The sequence below is a fragment of the Cynara cardunculus genome (genome assembly GCF_001531365.2).
Source record: "Cynara cardunculus var. scolymus isolate 2C chromosome LG 1, CcrdV1, whole genome shotgun sequence".
Taxonomy (NCBI): domain Eukaryota; kingdom Viridiplantae; phylum Streptophyta; class Magnoliopsida; order Asterales; family Asteraceae; genus Cynara; species Cynara cardunculus.
The window spans coordinates 13,566,573-13,580,862 of NC_037528.1; the positions used below are offsets into that span (position 1 = coordinate 13,566,573).

General features: G+C 31.9%; 1 protein-coding gene across 1 annotated transcript; it reads right to left on the minus strand.

The window, feature by feature from the left end:
* Nucleotides 1–62: 62 nt before the first annotated feature.
* LOC112500312 (nicotinate phosphoribosyltransferase 2-like) lies at nucleotides 63–9,627 on the minus strand. The gene is made up of 15 exons (XM_025103768.1): nucleotides 9,297–9,627; nucleotides 7,678–7,825; nucleotides 6,911–7,030; nucleotides 6,633–6,767; nucleotides 6,479–6,540; nucleotides 5,989–6,064; nucleotides 4,867–4,968; nucleotides 3,877–3,993; nucleotides 3,383–3,441; nucleotides 2,417–2,591; nucleotides 2,127–2,261; nucleotides 1,956–2,054; nucleotides 579–687; nucleotides 380–492; nucleotides 63–286 (listed from the first exon to the last, which is right to left on the minus strand). The coding sequence occupies exons 1-15, from the start codon at nucleotides 9,467–9,469 to the stop codon at nucleotides 209–211; spliced, it is 1,701 nt and encodes a 566-aa protein (XP_024959536.1). The 5' UTR covers nucleotides 9,470–9,627; the 3' UTR covers nucleotides 63–208.
* Between the last annotated feature and the right edge of the window lie 4,663 nt (nucleotides 9,628–14,290).

A 14,290-nucleotide genomic window follows, 5' to 3' on the forward strand; every position in this document is an offset into this window, starting at 1 on the left:
TCAAGAAGGAAAAAAGTGAAGATTACATGAAATGAATAGGAATGAGGTGAAGAATGTATTGCATTTAAATCTTTATTAATTAATTGATTAATTAATGTATATGGTAGCATAGCAGTACAAGAAAAAGTCTTGAAAAATAAAAACTATGATTATGTATTGAAGGAAGTGAGTTTATTATGGTGATGGTGATGTGTACATCTGTCCTTTACTACTGCAACTCCCCGACAGGTGCTTCGTTAAGCCATAGGAAATGAATGAACTCGTACAACTTTGCGCTTACACTAACCTGCAACTCCACCAAAAAACTTGACACTGTTAATAAGAGATTGATTTGTTTGTTTTGTACAATAACATAGTACATGCATAGCATATTAGTAACCTTGTAGGGGGTTGGATTGAGTCTTCTCATGTGATCAGTCCGCATATGCTCCAGTTGCTTCATACAGTGATCTCTGATCTGCTCGAGCGTTGGCAACTCTTCTCTTTTTTTCTCTAAATGTATACAAATAAAAACTCAGTTTAGTTCATAGGACAATGCAAACACACATGGTCGTCAACTGCATCCTAAAGTGACTCACCTGCACTTCCAGGCCAATAACACTTCATGAGATCCTCAACACGCTGTGGTACCACATATGCTCTCTTTGATTCATTAAATGGGTGTCGGCATAAAATCCTTTGCCCTACCTGTTACTTTAACATATTAATCTCAATCCGTTGATAACACCCATGTACTAGGTGTAGGTTTCTACAATCATAGCAAAATAAGGAAATAGAGTTTTCAGGAAAAGAATCATTTTAGAAAACCTAATGGTCAGGAAGGTACTTTTGAATGTCATTTTTTACATATGTGTGAGTGAATCTATGGAGAACAGTTCTGGACCAAAACCAAGTAGCAAAAAGCTTCTTATAAGAGGTGATCTTAATGGTCATGTGAGTAGAGATGCTAGAGGTGCTAAAAGGATTTGCGGGTGTCGGGTACAGTGCTAATTGAGGAGGGGGAATTCTTAAATTTTCTAGTAGTTATGATTTGTTGGGTTAACACTTCCTTCAGGAAACTTAACCTTTGGTGGAGGTCAAAACTCTAGTCCAATGAACTTTGTTCTTAAAGGGGTGGGATGATGCATAAACTTTAGAGACACACATGGGATGATGGGAATTTTGAAGTAATGCCAACACAAACTTTTGGTGGCAAATGGCCACATTCACCATCGTGTTAGTGGTGGTTGTAAATAAATGATGGAACATACAATGGAGGCAACTTAAGTATGCTTAATGATTGCACTATTAAAGAAAGCTAATAGGATGTGCAATGAGATGACCAGTTGCACTTGAAGGGTAACAAAGGAAACATAAACATCAAAGTAAAGACGTCGCGGTGTTGGAATGAGGATGCACAAATAGCTACTATGGAGAAAAAAAAATGCCAAACTCATGTATGGTTGTAAGAGTATAGACTATCCCAATTGGGCTCAAAGTCTGGAGTTCATTGGCATGTAGTTTGTATGGTCTTCTTAGAAATCCATTAGAGTTAGTTTTCACCTATAGTACTTGAGGCTTTATTTATCAGTTGGTTCAGTTTTGTTCCTTGGTTCTCTGTTTGCAGACAACTTGTCTGATTTTCAACAAAAGAAAATTGGCCCTTTTTTTCTAGCAAAGGGAAAGAATTAGCCAAGAGGTAAGCTAAAAAACAATAAGAGAAGATAAATATAAAGAGTCACACACTTTGTCGTTTGATTCCACTGTTTGATAATTTGTTTTAGTTCTACTTTTAGACTAAACAACTTGTTATAATGAAGAAAAATTCCTCCACATCTTACCAACAGTATTTGACGCTATAATTTTAGTGAAAGTTGACATGTTTTACAAAAGCATATACAACAAGGGCATGTCATGATAACTCCCAGCAGATAATTTACCAGAAGGCATAAAATGAGTATACACAAGGAACTTGCCTTTGGAGGTGGTTCATTTTCCCCGGACATTATATCTACAAGGGCATAACCTTCCTTGCCATACAATCTGAAAGACCGCTTTTTACATGGAATGGAGACCTAAAACCAAAACAGCCATGTGAAATACTAAATTCATAATGCGACATAACACAGCAACTAGTGATTCCAAACCTTTGAGACATCTTCTGACAGCTTTATACGGGGCTGGTCATTTATCTCAACAAGCTTGAACACACAACCTAGAGCAGGTTGAGCAAAGCATGTGACCAAATAGGTCCCGATACCAAAGGAGTCGACCTCATGGCCCTGAGCAGGACAAGTAACTAAAATTAACTTAAAATGGTAGAGTTGAACCGAAAAGTAGATGTCACTCAATTTACAATCACATAGAACTTTGGCAAAAAAAATCTCCTGAAGCGGTTTTGAAGAATCTTATGAGTGTTGGCTTCATAATAACTTACCTGTTTGTTTAAAGCATCTAAAGTTTCCTCATTAAGGTCATTGCTAGCAGTAATACTAGTCTTTCCAAAACCCAGAACCTGAAATTCTTTTTCCACATTGTGAAAAAACTTTCTGGCCTCACATGACAGATAAGCAAGGTCACCAGAGTCTAATCTAATGCCCTTCGCTTTGTACCTGCAGAGAACAGTAATCAAGCCTAGATATGAGATAGTAAGCACACCAGAAAAAAAGCAACAGATGGGTTACATTAAATAGTTTTGAAACAAAGAATTATGCAGTTATGCATACTGCAAGTAGTCCTTTGGTGCATTCATAGTTTCATACCACCCACCTCTAGCAAGATAGAGATTGGGTGAAAATACTGCACCCCTAAAAAGATATTGCATTATAGATAAAGCATTCAAAAAACATTACAAATAAAAATGTATCCCATATATCAGAAGATAAAAAGAAATAGAACAGATACAGCCACAAAATAATCTATAGGTTCAACTCAACTTGGCTTTTACCCATCGATCACTTAGGGTCCACTATTTTGAATCCTTACTCAATTTTTTTCTCGACCGTAGAGCAGTATGTCTGTCCAAAGGCATGCGAAAAGAATTTGACCTTGCCGATAATTACAAATCATAATATCATCATCATGATATCTTGACTTAGAGGGCTGAAAATGGATTGCGAAACAGTTGCATATTGATTTAACTTCACCACAATATTTTGTCTAGCTGTTTCAAGTTTAGAGTTCTCACAGCAAACCTATGCATCTACCTATTAACGCTCTTCCACATTTTATTAGGATAGATATAGGCCTTGAGATGAGGACATTTACAGTGTAATTACTTTCAGGCATCCCCAAGTACTTAGATTTATTAAGGATGAATTGTTAGCTGTGAGCATTCATCAAAATGCAAACACTTACATGAAAGAATATGGAAATTATGCATGATTAACATGTTAAAACATACCCCATATCATTTAGTGCTAGAGCAACAGCACAAAAATTAGGAACACCACTCCGCATCACCTGTATGGAACCACAGGACTAGTATTAGGTAAAATCAGTGGAAGTAAAAAATATACATACGTAAACAATTTGGCCTCCAGCAAAAAATAAATTCACCATGACTGATGTTAATTAAATCATCCGAACATGGGGAGAGAAGGAAACACAGCAAAAAAAATAATTTCACCATGACTGATGTTAATTAAATCATCCGAACATGGGAAGAAAAGGAAACACGGAAGCAATTATTTAGTACAATTGGCAGTCATAGAAGAAAATGTGCAACTGTAGGCTCGTTATGAGAAGCAATTGCTCAGGGCGCAGAGGCAAAATGTTTACTTGAAATTACATGCTTCCAAGATACATTCAAAGAAAAAACTAAACAAATAAATATGTAAGCATGTAATCATGATATCAAATGAGAAAAACAACACCCACGGAAATTTTATGACTTACATCATAAGTGTCCACAAGAGCCAGAAATTTGTCGGGAAATGCTAGGGCATATGAAACAAAAGCTGCTAGTTCACTTTGATTAGTCTCCCCAAAAACGCCTTCTGATAAACTTAGCCGCTGAAACATACGCAAAAGTAGAGCACCACAATGTGAGACATGGGTAGAAAAATGCTTATACTAGGAAAAAAATAGAAATTTAAGTATTTGACAACTAAACTTCAAGTTGGACATTAGTAAATGCTTTCCTAAAACCGCAGAAAGTTTAGGCAACTCTTAGGGAATATTGCACTAAAGTACCTTCACTTTTAACAATTTGCAAAGAAAACTATATTATAAAATCTTTGTGGCATGCATACCCATACTTTTAACACCGTGCACAAATTGTTTTTTTTTCAAGTATACAATATTTATATACAACAAATGCAACAAATAAACTTACACATGCTCCTCAACCTTGGTAAAATCTGAACCCCTGACCTTCCCAGGACGAGTTCTTGAGAAAATAGACACGTGAAGCCAAAAATCCTTTAATTTAAGATAAAATAATCACACCAAGTAGATGCTACTCATGGATGGGGTTGAAATGGAAACAATATGGAGGTACAATTCATAGACATAAATTAATGTTGATCAACAGTGAATATCTTTATTAACAATTTCACTCCTGATCCACAATGTACATTGTGCATTGTAAATTACATATCAACGTATGTTTCCTTTTTGACTAGATATACGAGTAACATTTACAGGGTGGACTATTTTTCCATTCATTAAAGGTACTTTTGATGCCTCTTGAACTGCTAAAACAGGAAACAGCAAGTGAAGCTAAAAGAGAGGTCAAATTTGTTGGTCATATGATTTGAAGCATATTAGGTCAATTATTTATTTCTTTTAACAGAATAGTCTTTACATTAGCTATTATACCACTCTGAATCCATAACCAAAACAAACACTAGCAAAATCCAAGAGATATATAAGTATATAACGCACCTTCAGTTTGCTTAACCACGTCTGTGTGAGACTAACAAAATCCTTGCATACTCTTGATCCATCTTGAGATTTCAGGGACTTCTTTGTAATCTCATCAGGTCCCTAAATATCAATAAATTGAGTAAGATAAGTGATAGAAGTGTAGGAAAACATCAAAGTTTATATAGGAGCTTCTTGGCTGCACAACTAAAGTTACAGTGGTAGTTTGAGATTTTACAAAGTGAAGAGTAATTAGAAAATCCGTCTTAGTGTGATATACCAAGATAATCCTAGTTGAGAAATAAATCAAGACAAACATTGGTGTGGCTTAAAGCAATGAAAAGGAACAAAAATCTCCACGACAGCAATAGTTCTGACATGTACAGCTGACGGTAAATGCTTCTAGTTTATAAATATTCCCCTCATACATTTGGACATCCTAACAGTAAAAAAGGTCTCTTTCCTCCGTTACTTAACATGAATTGTTCAAAACACAAAAAATGTATCTAGAAATGGTTGACTAAGAAAAAATCACAGCAACTTGCCAAGTCAATGTTTTGTGACTTGGCCTCATAAAACACTTGGAATGCACAAGCACATGATGGTAAAAGGTAAATATACTGATCAAACCCACATTTTTGAAAGAGATGAATGCATTAACATCAGGTGCCCTCAATGATTAATAATTGAAATGCCCATCAAACATTCTGTATGTGATTCAATTTTTTGATTGTGATTGATCAAAAATTGTACTTCGCAGAACACTGGGAAAACATAAAGATAAATCCATCATGAGATATATATGAATCAAATTTAACACAGATTAATCTCATTTATTACTTCTGAAACCTTTATGTCCCTTGAATTTCCACATATAAAAACACAGTTCCAAGCAGCTTTTAGCTACTTCCTGTATTAGTCTAAAACATTCTGCTCAATGCATAAAAGGCATATATGGATTTCAGATCAACAGTCAGACACTAATCTCTATCCCAGATAGACTGTATCTCTTCCCTTGAAACATATATATAAGTGAATGATAGCAGTGCCAATTAAGAATGACCAGGAAAGAAAGTAACTTTAAAATTAATTGCAGATGAAAATTGAACTTTCACTGATAAACTGGTTGTATATCACACCAACCGTGAACGAGCTGACAAAAGCATGAGAATGAGTTCCCCGGAGTGGTATTCCAAATAATTTTCCAGCTGCACAATTGCTATCAACACACAACAAAAATAACACTGTTAAAGAACATGTGAAGTAATAGATCATTAAAATGATGAGAACTAAAATCCATGGATGTCCAGAAGGTGCATATAWATTCCCTAACATGATCTAGACACAACACATAATGACACCCCTTAAGCCTATAGCAGTGGATTAAGAATGCACATTCTACATGGATTAAGCAGAATATCATGATAGAAGTCACTGCCTAACATCATAATGTCCAGAGAGACTGTAAGTGCATTATGTTCCCTAATATACAAGCCAACATTCTTATCCTTTTTCCCTAACAGGGGTGCCAAGCAGGATCAAAAGTAGGACTGAGAGTTATAGACCTCCCCATGGCCAAAAGATTTCAATGGTTTACTACCATCTATGGAACATATGTGGTGAACAGGATCACCTTGTTGCATCAAATCCTCCCATGTAGCAATACCTCGATGCCCCTATGCCACCATCTGGGCCCTATAGGTAGAAGATACAAAAAAAATTCTTTTCTATTATAACCCACCAAATCAGTTAATAATATAATATAGAAAGATTGGAATGTCTAAAACCTGTGCCCGCCGAAGTCCAAACTCAAGAAGAAGTTTGGATTTTCCAGCAACAAAACGGTGCCTTGCAGCATTTGTAGTGACTAGAGAAGCGTAATTTATAAGATTCACAAAAGGAGTTTCCAACAGTTGAACCGCCTGGAAAAACAATATATATGCTTTATGGGTCTTACTAAGGAAAAAGAAACAATACAAATAGCATTTGGAGATTCAATTGCTTTGTCTGGATGTTTCTAGAAATATCTTGCAGAACAGATGATAATCCGGTTCGTAAGACTCACAGCCACAGGGCCTTCAATCCTCATCAAGGGTACTTTAGGGAAGACGACAGATCCCTCAGCAATAGCATATACCTCAACATCAGAACAATCGATTCCTCCTAGATAATCAAAGAAGCCATCCTGCATGCAGCATCAAAAGGTTAGTTAATGGCCCTTCAACTCTTTGGTAGTGCATGGAGTATGGAAGAGAATTAATAGAATCAATGCACCAGTTAAAAGCAGTTTAAGATGTGTCAAAAGAAAGTAAAGTTTTCTTGGCTGCTGGATAGAAGCTTAATGAATGAAAGGAGATGCAGTTTTCTGTACATCATGTATTAATATATTGACTAGCAAACAAATGTCTAGCTCGGTTGGTATTGAAGGGTTCCTCTCATTCTCCTCAACCTCGCTGTTGCAGGTTCAAGTCTCATGGGAGACATTATTAAACGGTTAAGAATATATATGTATAACAAAGTGGAAACTGAAAGGAATAATAAACAATTCAAAACACATGATTTGCTAGCAGGTACCATACATGTGGGTCATGGCCTGGATACTATACCGTCCTGTGTAGTTCTGGTGCATTGGCACTGATATCAACGGCCAAAGATCCTTACTAAACTGCATTTTCTCTGGTTCACTTGCCTTATTATTTTAATGAGAGGACTCGTCACTTAATGATTACAACTAATTTCATTTTTGTCCAAGATTATATTAGATTCACTTTAATTTCCATTTGATATGAACTAACCATACATTACTTTTGATTCCACTCGGTTCATACTTACCTCACATGTAGGAGATAAACATTCTCGAACAAAAGCAATCTCTTCCTTCGATAATTTAAAATTAGCAATGAACCTTACGCACTCTTCGAGACCTGCAAAAACCGTATATTCACCACCAAACGGGTTCCTTCGAAAATATAAGTCAAACCTGAAACAAGCCCATGATTATAGACAATCCAATAAGGTTACACAATTATGAAATCTCAAAGGCTTTGATTAAATTAATCAGTATGAACAGCAGTTATACAGTAGATCGAGCTTAATTACCATAATAAATTTAACATCAATCAATAAGAAGTAATCATTTGTTCCAGATACCATTCAGTTGATGAAAAGTTCTGGTCTTATAGAAAAACAGATTTAAATCAACAGATCATATCTAACATATTCAACTTTATAATACATAAAAGATAAGGACTTTGAATTTGAGAGCAAAGTACTCTGTCAAGACAAATGTCAGTTGCTTATACTCCTTGAATCTGATACAGTTGCCTCTTTGTTGTCATTTATTCTTTGTTTTATTAGGTTAGAGTAGATTTCAACAGGATATCTTCTAAAGGAGTAAAGAACAGTGTGACTTCCGATTATCATTGCCATTGATACAAGGTCACAAATATATGCCATGGTTGGAAAACTATGTTTCTTTTCCACTTTCCTTATTTTCAGGCAGGTGGACGGGTAGTATTTGCAGAACCAAACCTTTAATCAGTAGTGTAGTCTCAAGCTTATGTAATCAAGCAGGTAGCAGATTTATACTACCATCTTATGTTGGTTTAACACTTGAATTCTGGAATTTCTTTCAGATGGATGAACAAATTATATACATCTTGAAATCAATTTCAAATAAAGTTTTATAATAAACAGTAGACAACAAGGACATTTTCCATCCAAAACTAGAAACAGATAATATTGATCTCAAACTACAAAAAGTATTATCACTAACAAATCACTATTGTGAAAACATTAATGACTTTATCAACTTGCAATTAAAAAATAGCCTATGACCATAAAAGTATAAAGGAGGCCAACTTTGGATGGACGCACCATATACATGAAACGAAGGCCTATATACTATCTCTATATGTGTGTGTATGTTATATAATGTTCTTCTAACGTTTAGCATAAATCCTTTCTGGTTGGTGATTGATGCACTCTGTCTCTTTAATCTTTGATATTCAAAAAACACAACCTAAAGTAAGACTATCATTTTTTATAAACCTAATACACTGATTCCGGAACCTCTTCGGCTCTTCTTATAGTTTCATATATACGTCTGAATAAAGGAATCAAAACTTATTCAGCCTCGAAATGTCAGTATCTACGGAACTTCATAATTCAACATCCAAAATGCTATAATTTCCTATTTATCTCCAAAATTCGGTCCCAACAGATCAACAAGTTTGGCAAATGACACTTGAAATCAACTATTACAACTTAAATTAATTCTATTAACCTATGAGTTCTTCGGTTTATCATAAGACTAATACGCTTCCAAGATGAATTACATTAACCGAGTGCATCTGAATACAAAATTCAAACACATACCAAACAAAAATTTCAAATAGAAAAAAAAAAAAAAGCAAGATGAACAAATTATAAACAGGAATTGAGAAACTAACACAGCACGGTCGTTATGTTTGCCGGCTTTCCAATAAGCATAAGCCATGGTGAACTGATAAAGATCTGTAAGGAGTGGCGTAACCATTGGATTGGTTGGACCATTGATTGCCGGCGTACTCCGATTCTGTTTTCCATCTTTTACTCCGCCGTTAATCTTGGGTTTGGCTTCCATTATATGTAACCAAATTACAACACAATTTCTCTAGGGCTTCCTAATCTTCTGCTGAGTATCAACACATACACAAGTGTAGAGATGTATGAGAAATAAAGCTACTGCTATTTGCAAAACAACCAGAAAACAAAGAAAAATACAACGAAGAAGAAGAAGAAAGGAAGAAAGGAAGAAATGGATGCTCAATGCAAACGACCCGACAAAATATATAGGCCCTCCCACATTTTCATTTTTACTCAATTTTACGGATTTGCCCTTGAAAATTGTTTAGTTTATTTTATTTTTGGTTATTTTTAAAGTTTTTATTTTTGTATATCTTAATTACAAAGCATCTTTAAGTCTTTGATTATTATATAATTTGTCTTATTTAAAGCATATATTATATTGTAAATTGCATTTTCCTAAGCTAAGGATATGTTTTTAAAGTGTTAACGGAAATTTCGATATTAAAATTTTAGTTTGTAAATTTATATTGAGTATCACATTGTTAATTATCGTATTTATTTATTTCGTTAAATCACACATCAAGTTAAATATTACATTTTTTTTAAGTTTTTCAATTGTATTTTACTCTTATTTAAGTTTTTTTTAAGTATACTAGAATTGTACTCGTGCAATGCATTGCAGTGAGATATATCTTGATTTTAATATTTCATTTTTTTTTTATCTCAATCGATGTTATAATGTGGTTTTATGTGATTTTGAAAAAACGATTATGTTTTTATTTTTGAATAAAATATAAATTTGAAGATATCATAAAAATTTGACAAAATTATATCGATATTAATATCAAATTAACTATTTAAAATTCCTTATTTTTATGTATTTTTTAATTCAATTTTTTAATTATAATTTAGTTTAAGTTCAATAACGAAGTAATTTATATTTGGTTTAATAATATAATTTTATTATAAAGATAATAGTTAATTATTTTGTTAGAACTCGATAATTATCCTGATTACATTTTAGATTTTTTATATTTTAAAATGAGATGTTTATACTCTATCTGATTCTGTTTATCCGCAGTTAGGTACACAAATTCAAATATGAAACTTTAATAAGTTGTACTTATGCATAATTTACTTGTAATCTTGAATTTTAAGTAATATGCATTAATATACAGTATTTCATGCATAAAAAATAATTTTTTAAAAGTTTTTGTCAAATGTTTTATAATATAGTATAGATAATATTTATATACAACAAATATAATAAATAAACTCACACCTCCTCTTCATATTTAATGAGATTTGAATCTATGACTTCTTAATAGACCAAAGACTCACATACCGTTGGAACAAAAACATTTTTTGTAATTTTTATAAGTTAATTTTCATATACCATCAATATTAAAAACTTCTTGTTTCATATATTTAGAATATTTAATAGTTTGGGATTTCATAGGAAGTCCTTTTAATTCAGTTTGAACTTTGAAGGGGCAATTGAGTAATTTGCAAAGTCGGGTCGTGGTTGGTCCTGCACTCTACATTCCATGGACCCTCTTTCTCTGCTTCTTCTACCAAGAGTTAAATACAAATTCCCTGTAATTTACATAAATTAATAATTAAAGTTTTAAAAAAATTATTAATAAAGGACGTTTTTATGGTTTCATTTTTATAACATATATTACTCTAATTTATTCAGTTAAGTTTTTGTTAGTGGAGGGCATTTTTGTCTATTCATCTTCCTCTTTCTTCGACTTCAATTTTCAATAACAAATTTGATCCCTCAAACCATTTTTACTTTTGTAACATATTTGGTCTCTCAAACTAATTTATATTAGTACAACAAGTTTGGTGTCTCAAACAATTTTTTTATTTTATAACAGATTTGATCTCTCCCTCAATTTTCATTTTTGGGATTTGGTCCCTACATTTAATTAATAAACGTTGGTGACACTAACATATATTTTTTAAATATAATTAAATAAAATTTAAAGCTTAGATTTTGTCATTAAATATTTTATCTTTTCAAAAACATTACTTTCATGAAATCCTTTAATTCACATAAAATATAAATTTGATAAATTTTTGTTTTGGTTAGTTGAAAATTTAGAAGGTTTTAAAACTACCCAACAATTTTTTATGTATATAACAGTTAAATTTATATTTTGTATATTAATATTAAATTACTTAAAATTATATTTTTATATTTTATTATTTAATATATTGTCCGGCATTTACTTCTAGTTTTTTTTTTCCAACTAATTAAAAAAAACAGTTAATATGTTTTATTTAAGCTAAAAGATCTAATGAAAATATGTTTATGAAAAAATAAAATATTTCATGAAAAAATCTAAACTTCAAATTTTATTAATTATATATAGAAAATATATGTTTGTGTCACCAAATTTTATTAGTTAAATGAAGGGGTCAAATCCTAAAAATGAAAGTTGAGATAATGACCAAATCTGTTATAAAAATAAAAAATAATTTGAGGAACAAAATATGTTATAATAATGTAAGTTAGTTTGTGGGACCAAATATGTTATAAAAGTAGTTTAAGGAACCAAATTTGTTATTGAAAATTAAAGTTGAAGAAGAGGAGGATGAATAGACAAAAATGTCCTCTCATTAAGAAAGCCTTAACTGAATAAGTTAAAGAAAAAAACCATATTCGTCATATAAATGGAACTACAGGAACGTCCCTCGTTAATAGCTTTTTTCAGGAACCTTACTCGTTAATTTATGTAAACCACGGTGACCAAATTTGTATTTAACTCTTCTACCAATTTGTGGAAAATTGTCCTATTCTTATTTTTATTTTCTTCTGTAAATTATACCTTACGTTTTATAAAAATCAACTAATTTTTATTAATCAGAAAATTACTAGTCAACACTATTAATTATGTAGTTTATCGAGTGCTTATTCGGGTAAGCGCTTATTAAATCATCTTCTCTTACCGGATGAATATAACAAGAATCAAGAATTTTACCCAGTAAGTGGTGACAATTGCTCTTACCATGGTTAACGCTTACCGAATAAATTGTGACGTATCATTATGGTAGACCAAAATCTTACCCAATAAGTAAGCGCTATGGTTGAACTTTACCGTTAATTGCTTACTGTAAAAGTATTTAGATTAACGGCCCCTTAATTACGCTTGATATCAACACCATTATTACACATGTTATTTCAGTACTTTTTACGTCATTGTACTTATTTTATTATTGGAATATTATTATAATGTTTTTAAAAATTAAAATTTTATTATTGAGGAAGCTCGTTTAGAAAGTATTTTTTAATCAAGAGTGTTCGGATCATCTTGCATGCACATCAACTAATTTTAGAGGTTTCAGATAACATCCAGGAAAATCTCCAATAGCCTTACAGCACTCGAACCAGTGACCTTTGGAGAAAATTTTCAAAATTTCAGTGTTATTATCAGCTAAACTAATCCATCAGGTTAATATTTTAAGAAGTTTTGTTGGACACTGAAGTGGTTTTTGTTTTGTAGTATTTTTGATAGGAATAAGAATTGTTAACTGAGATGAATTTGTTTTGATCATAAATTTCGTTGGCGATAAATGTTATAGAATTCAATTAGATTCATTTAAATTTATCAGTTCACTTCGTATAATTTAAAATATAATTTTTTATTTGTTCTAGAAGTACATAATTGAAAATGAATTATAAATATTAATAAAAATTAATCGAACCACCACGTGTAAAATAACAAAAGAAAGAAGAATGGAATTGAATTCCATAATATCACGAAATAAATGACTTTTGGGTAAAGGAAATTCATTAAGGTGTTGTTTATTAAGCGCTTATCAAGTTACATTGTCTTACCGAATTAATATGGCAAGAACAAAAAATCTTACCCGGTAAAAGCGAATGCAAGGACTGAAAGTCTTACTCGGTACGTGATGACGACGACTTTTATCAATGTTAGCACTTATCAGGTAAATTATTGTATACAATACCGTTTTTGTAGACTAAAATCTTACTCAGTAAGTAATTGATAATGTTGATTTTTGCCAACAAACACTTATCCGGATAAGTGTTGGTTGACGACCCTTAAATATATCATCGATATTAGGTCATTGAAATTTATCATTTCAATTTTTTTAGATCTTAACAAATCAAAATACGATTAAAATAAACAACTACAAAATAATAATAAGAAGGTATTAGAATTTACTCTCATTCCTCGCAATCTGTTCCCGAAAGATGGCCATTTTAAAGGGGGATATGCTATCACTATCCAATCTATCATGTGGGAATAAAAAGTGGACCGTGAAAGTGATGTAACGTTTTTATAAATAACACACAAGTTTTAAAAGAATAATGTATATAGCACAACCCTTTTTACACTCCATCCACTTACATCCAAAGCTAGTTCGGATAAGGATTAGACCTTAATTTATAAAGTATTTGACAAAACTTTTAAAAGTCATTTTTTTACGCATGATGTATTGTTTATTGATGCATATTACTTAAAATTCAAGAGTACAAGTAAATCGTGCATAAGTACAACTTATTAAATCTTCATTTTTAAATTTCTGTAACTAACTGCAGATACACATAATCAAATACAAGATAATATTTTCGTTTTAAATATAAAAAACCTAAAATATAATTAAGACAATCATTGAGTTCTAACAAAATATGTAATTATTATTTTTATAAAAATATTATATTATTAAATCAAAAATAAATTACTGCGTTATTAAACCTAAATTAAATTTTTTTAAATTAAATTTATAAAAAAATTAAAACCGAGATGCATCTCGTTGCATCGCACGAGTACCCTTCTAGTTATCTATACTATATTATAAAACATTTGACTAAAACTCTTAAAAACTCTTAAACTCTTAA

What these genes read in the sequence shown, in the direction of transcription:
- LOC112500312 (XM_025103768.1), bottom strand. Translation starts at nt 9,469, where the DNA reads ATGGAAGCCAAACCCAAGATTAACGGCGGAGTAAAAGATGGAAAACAG. An exon ending in GTTTATCTCCTACATGTGAG is followed by an intron (nt 7,031 to 7,677) that starts GTAAGTATGAAC and finishes TGCTGCATGCAG; the next exon opens with GATGGCTTCTTTGATTATCT. An exon ending in TGTCAGAAGATGTCTCAAAG is followed by an intron (nt 2,055 to 2,126) that starts GTTTGGAATCAC and finishes TTTTGGTTTTAG; the next exon opens with GTCTCCATTCCATGTAAAAA.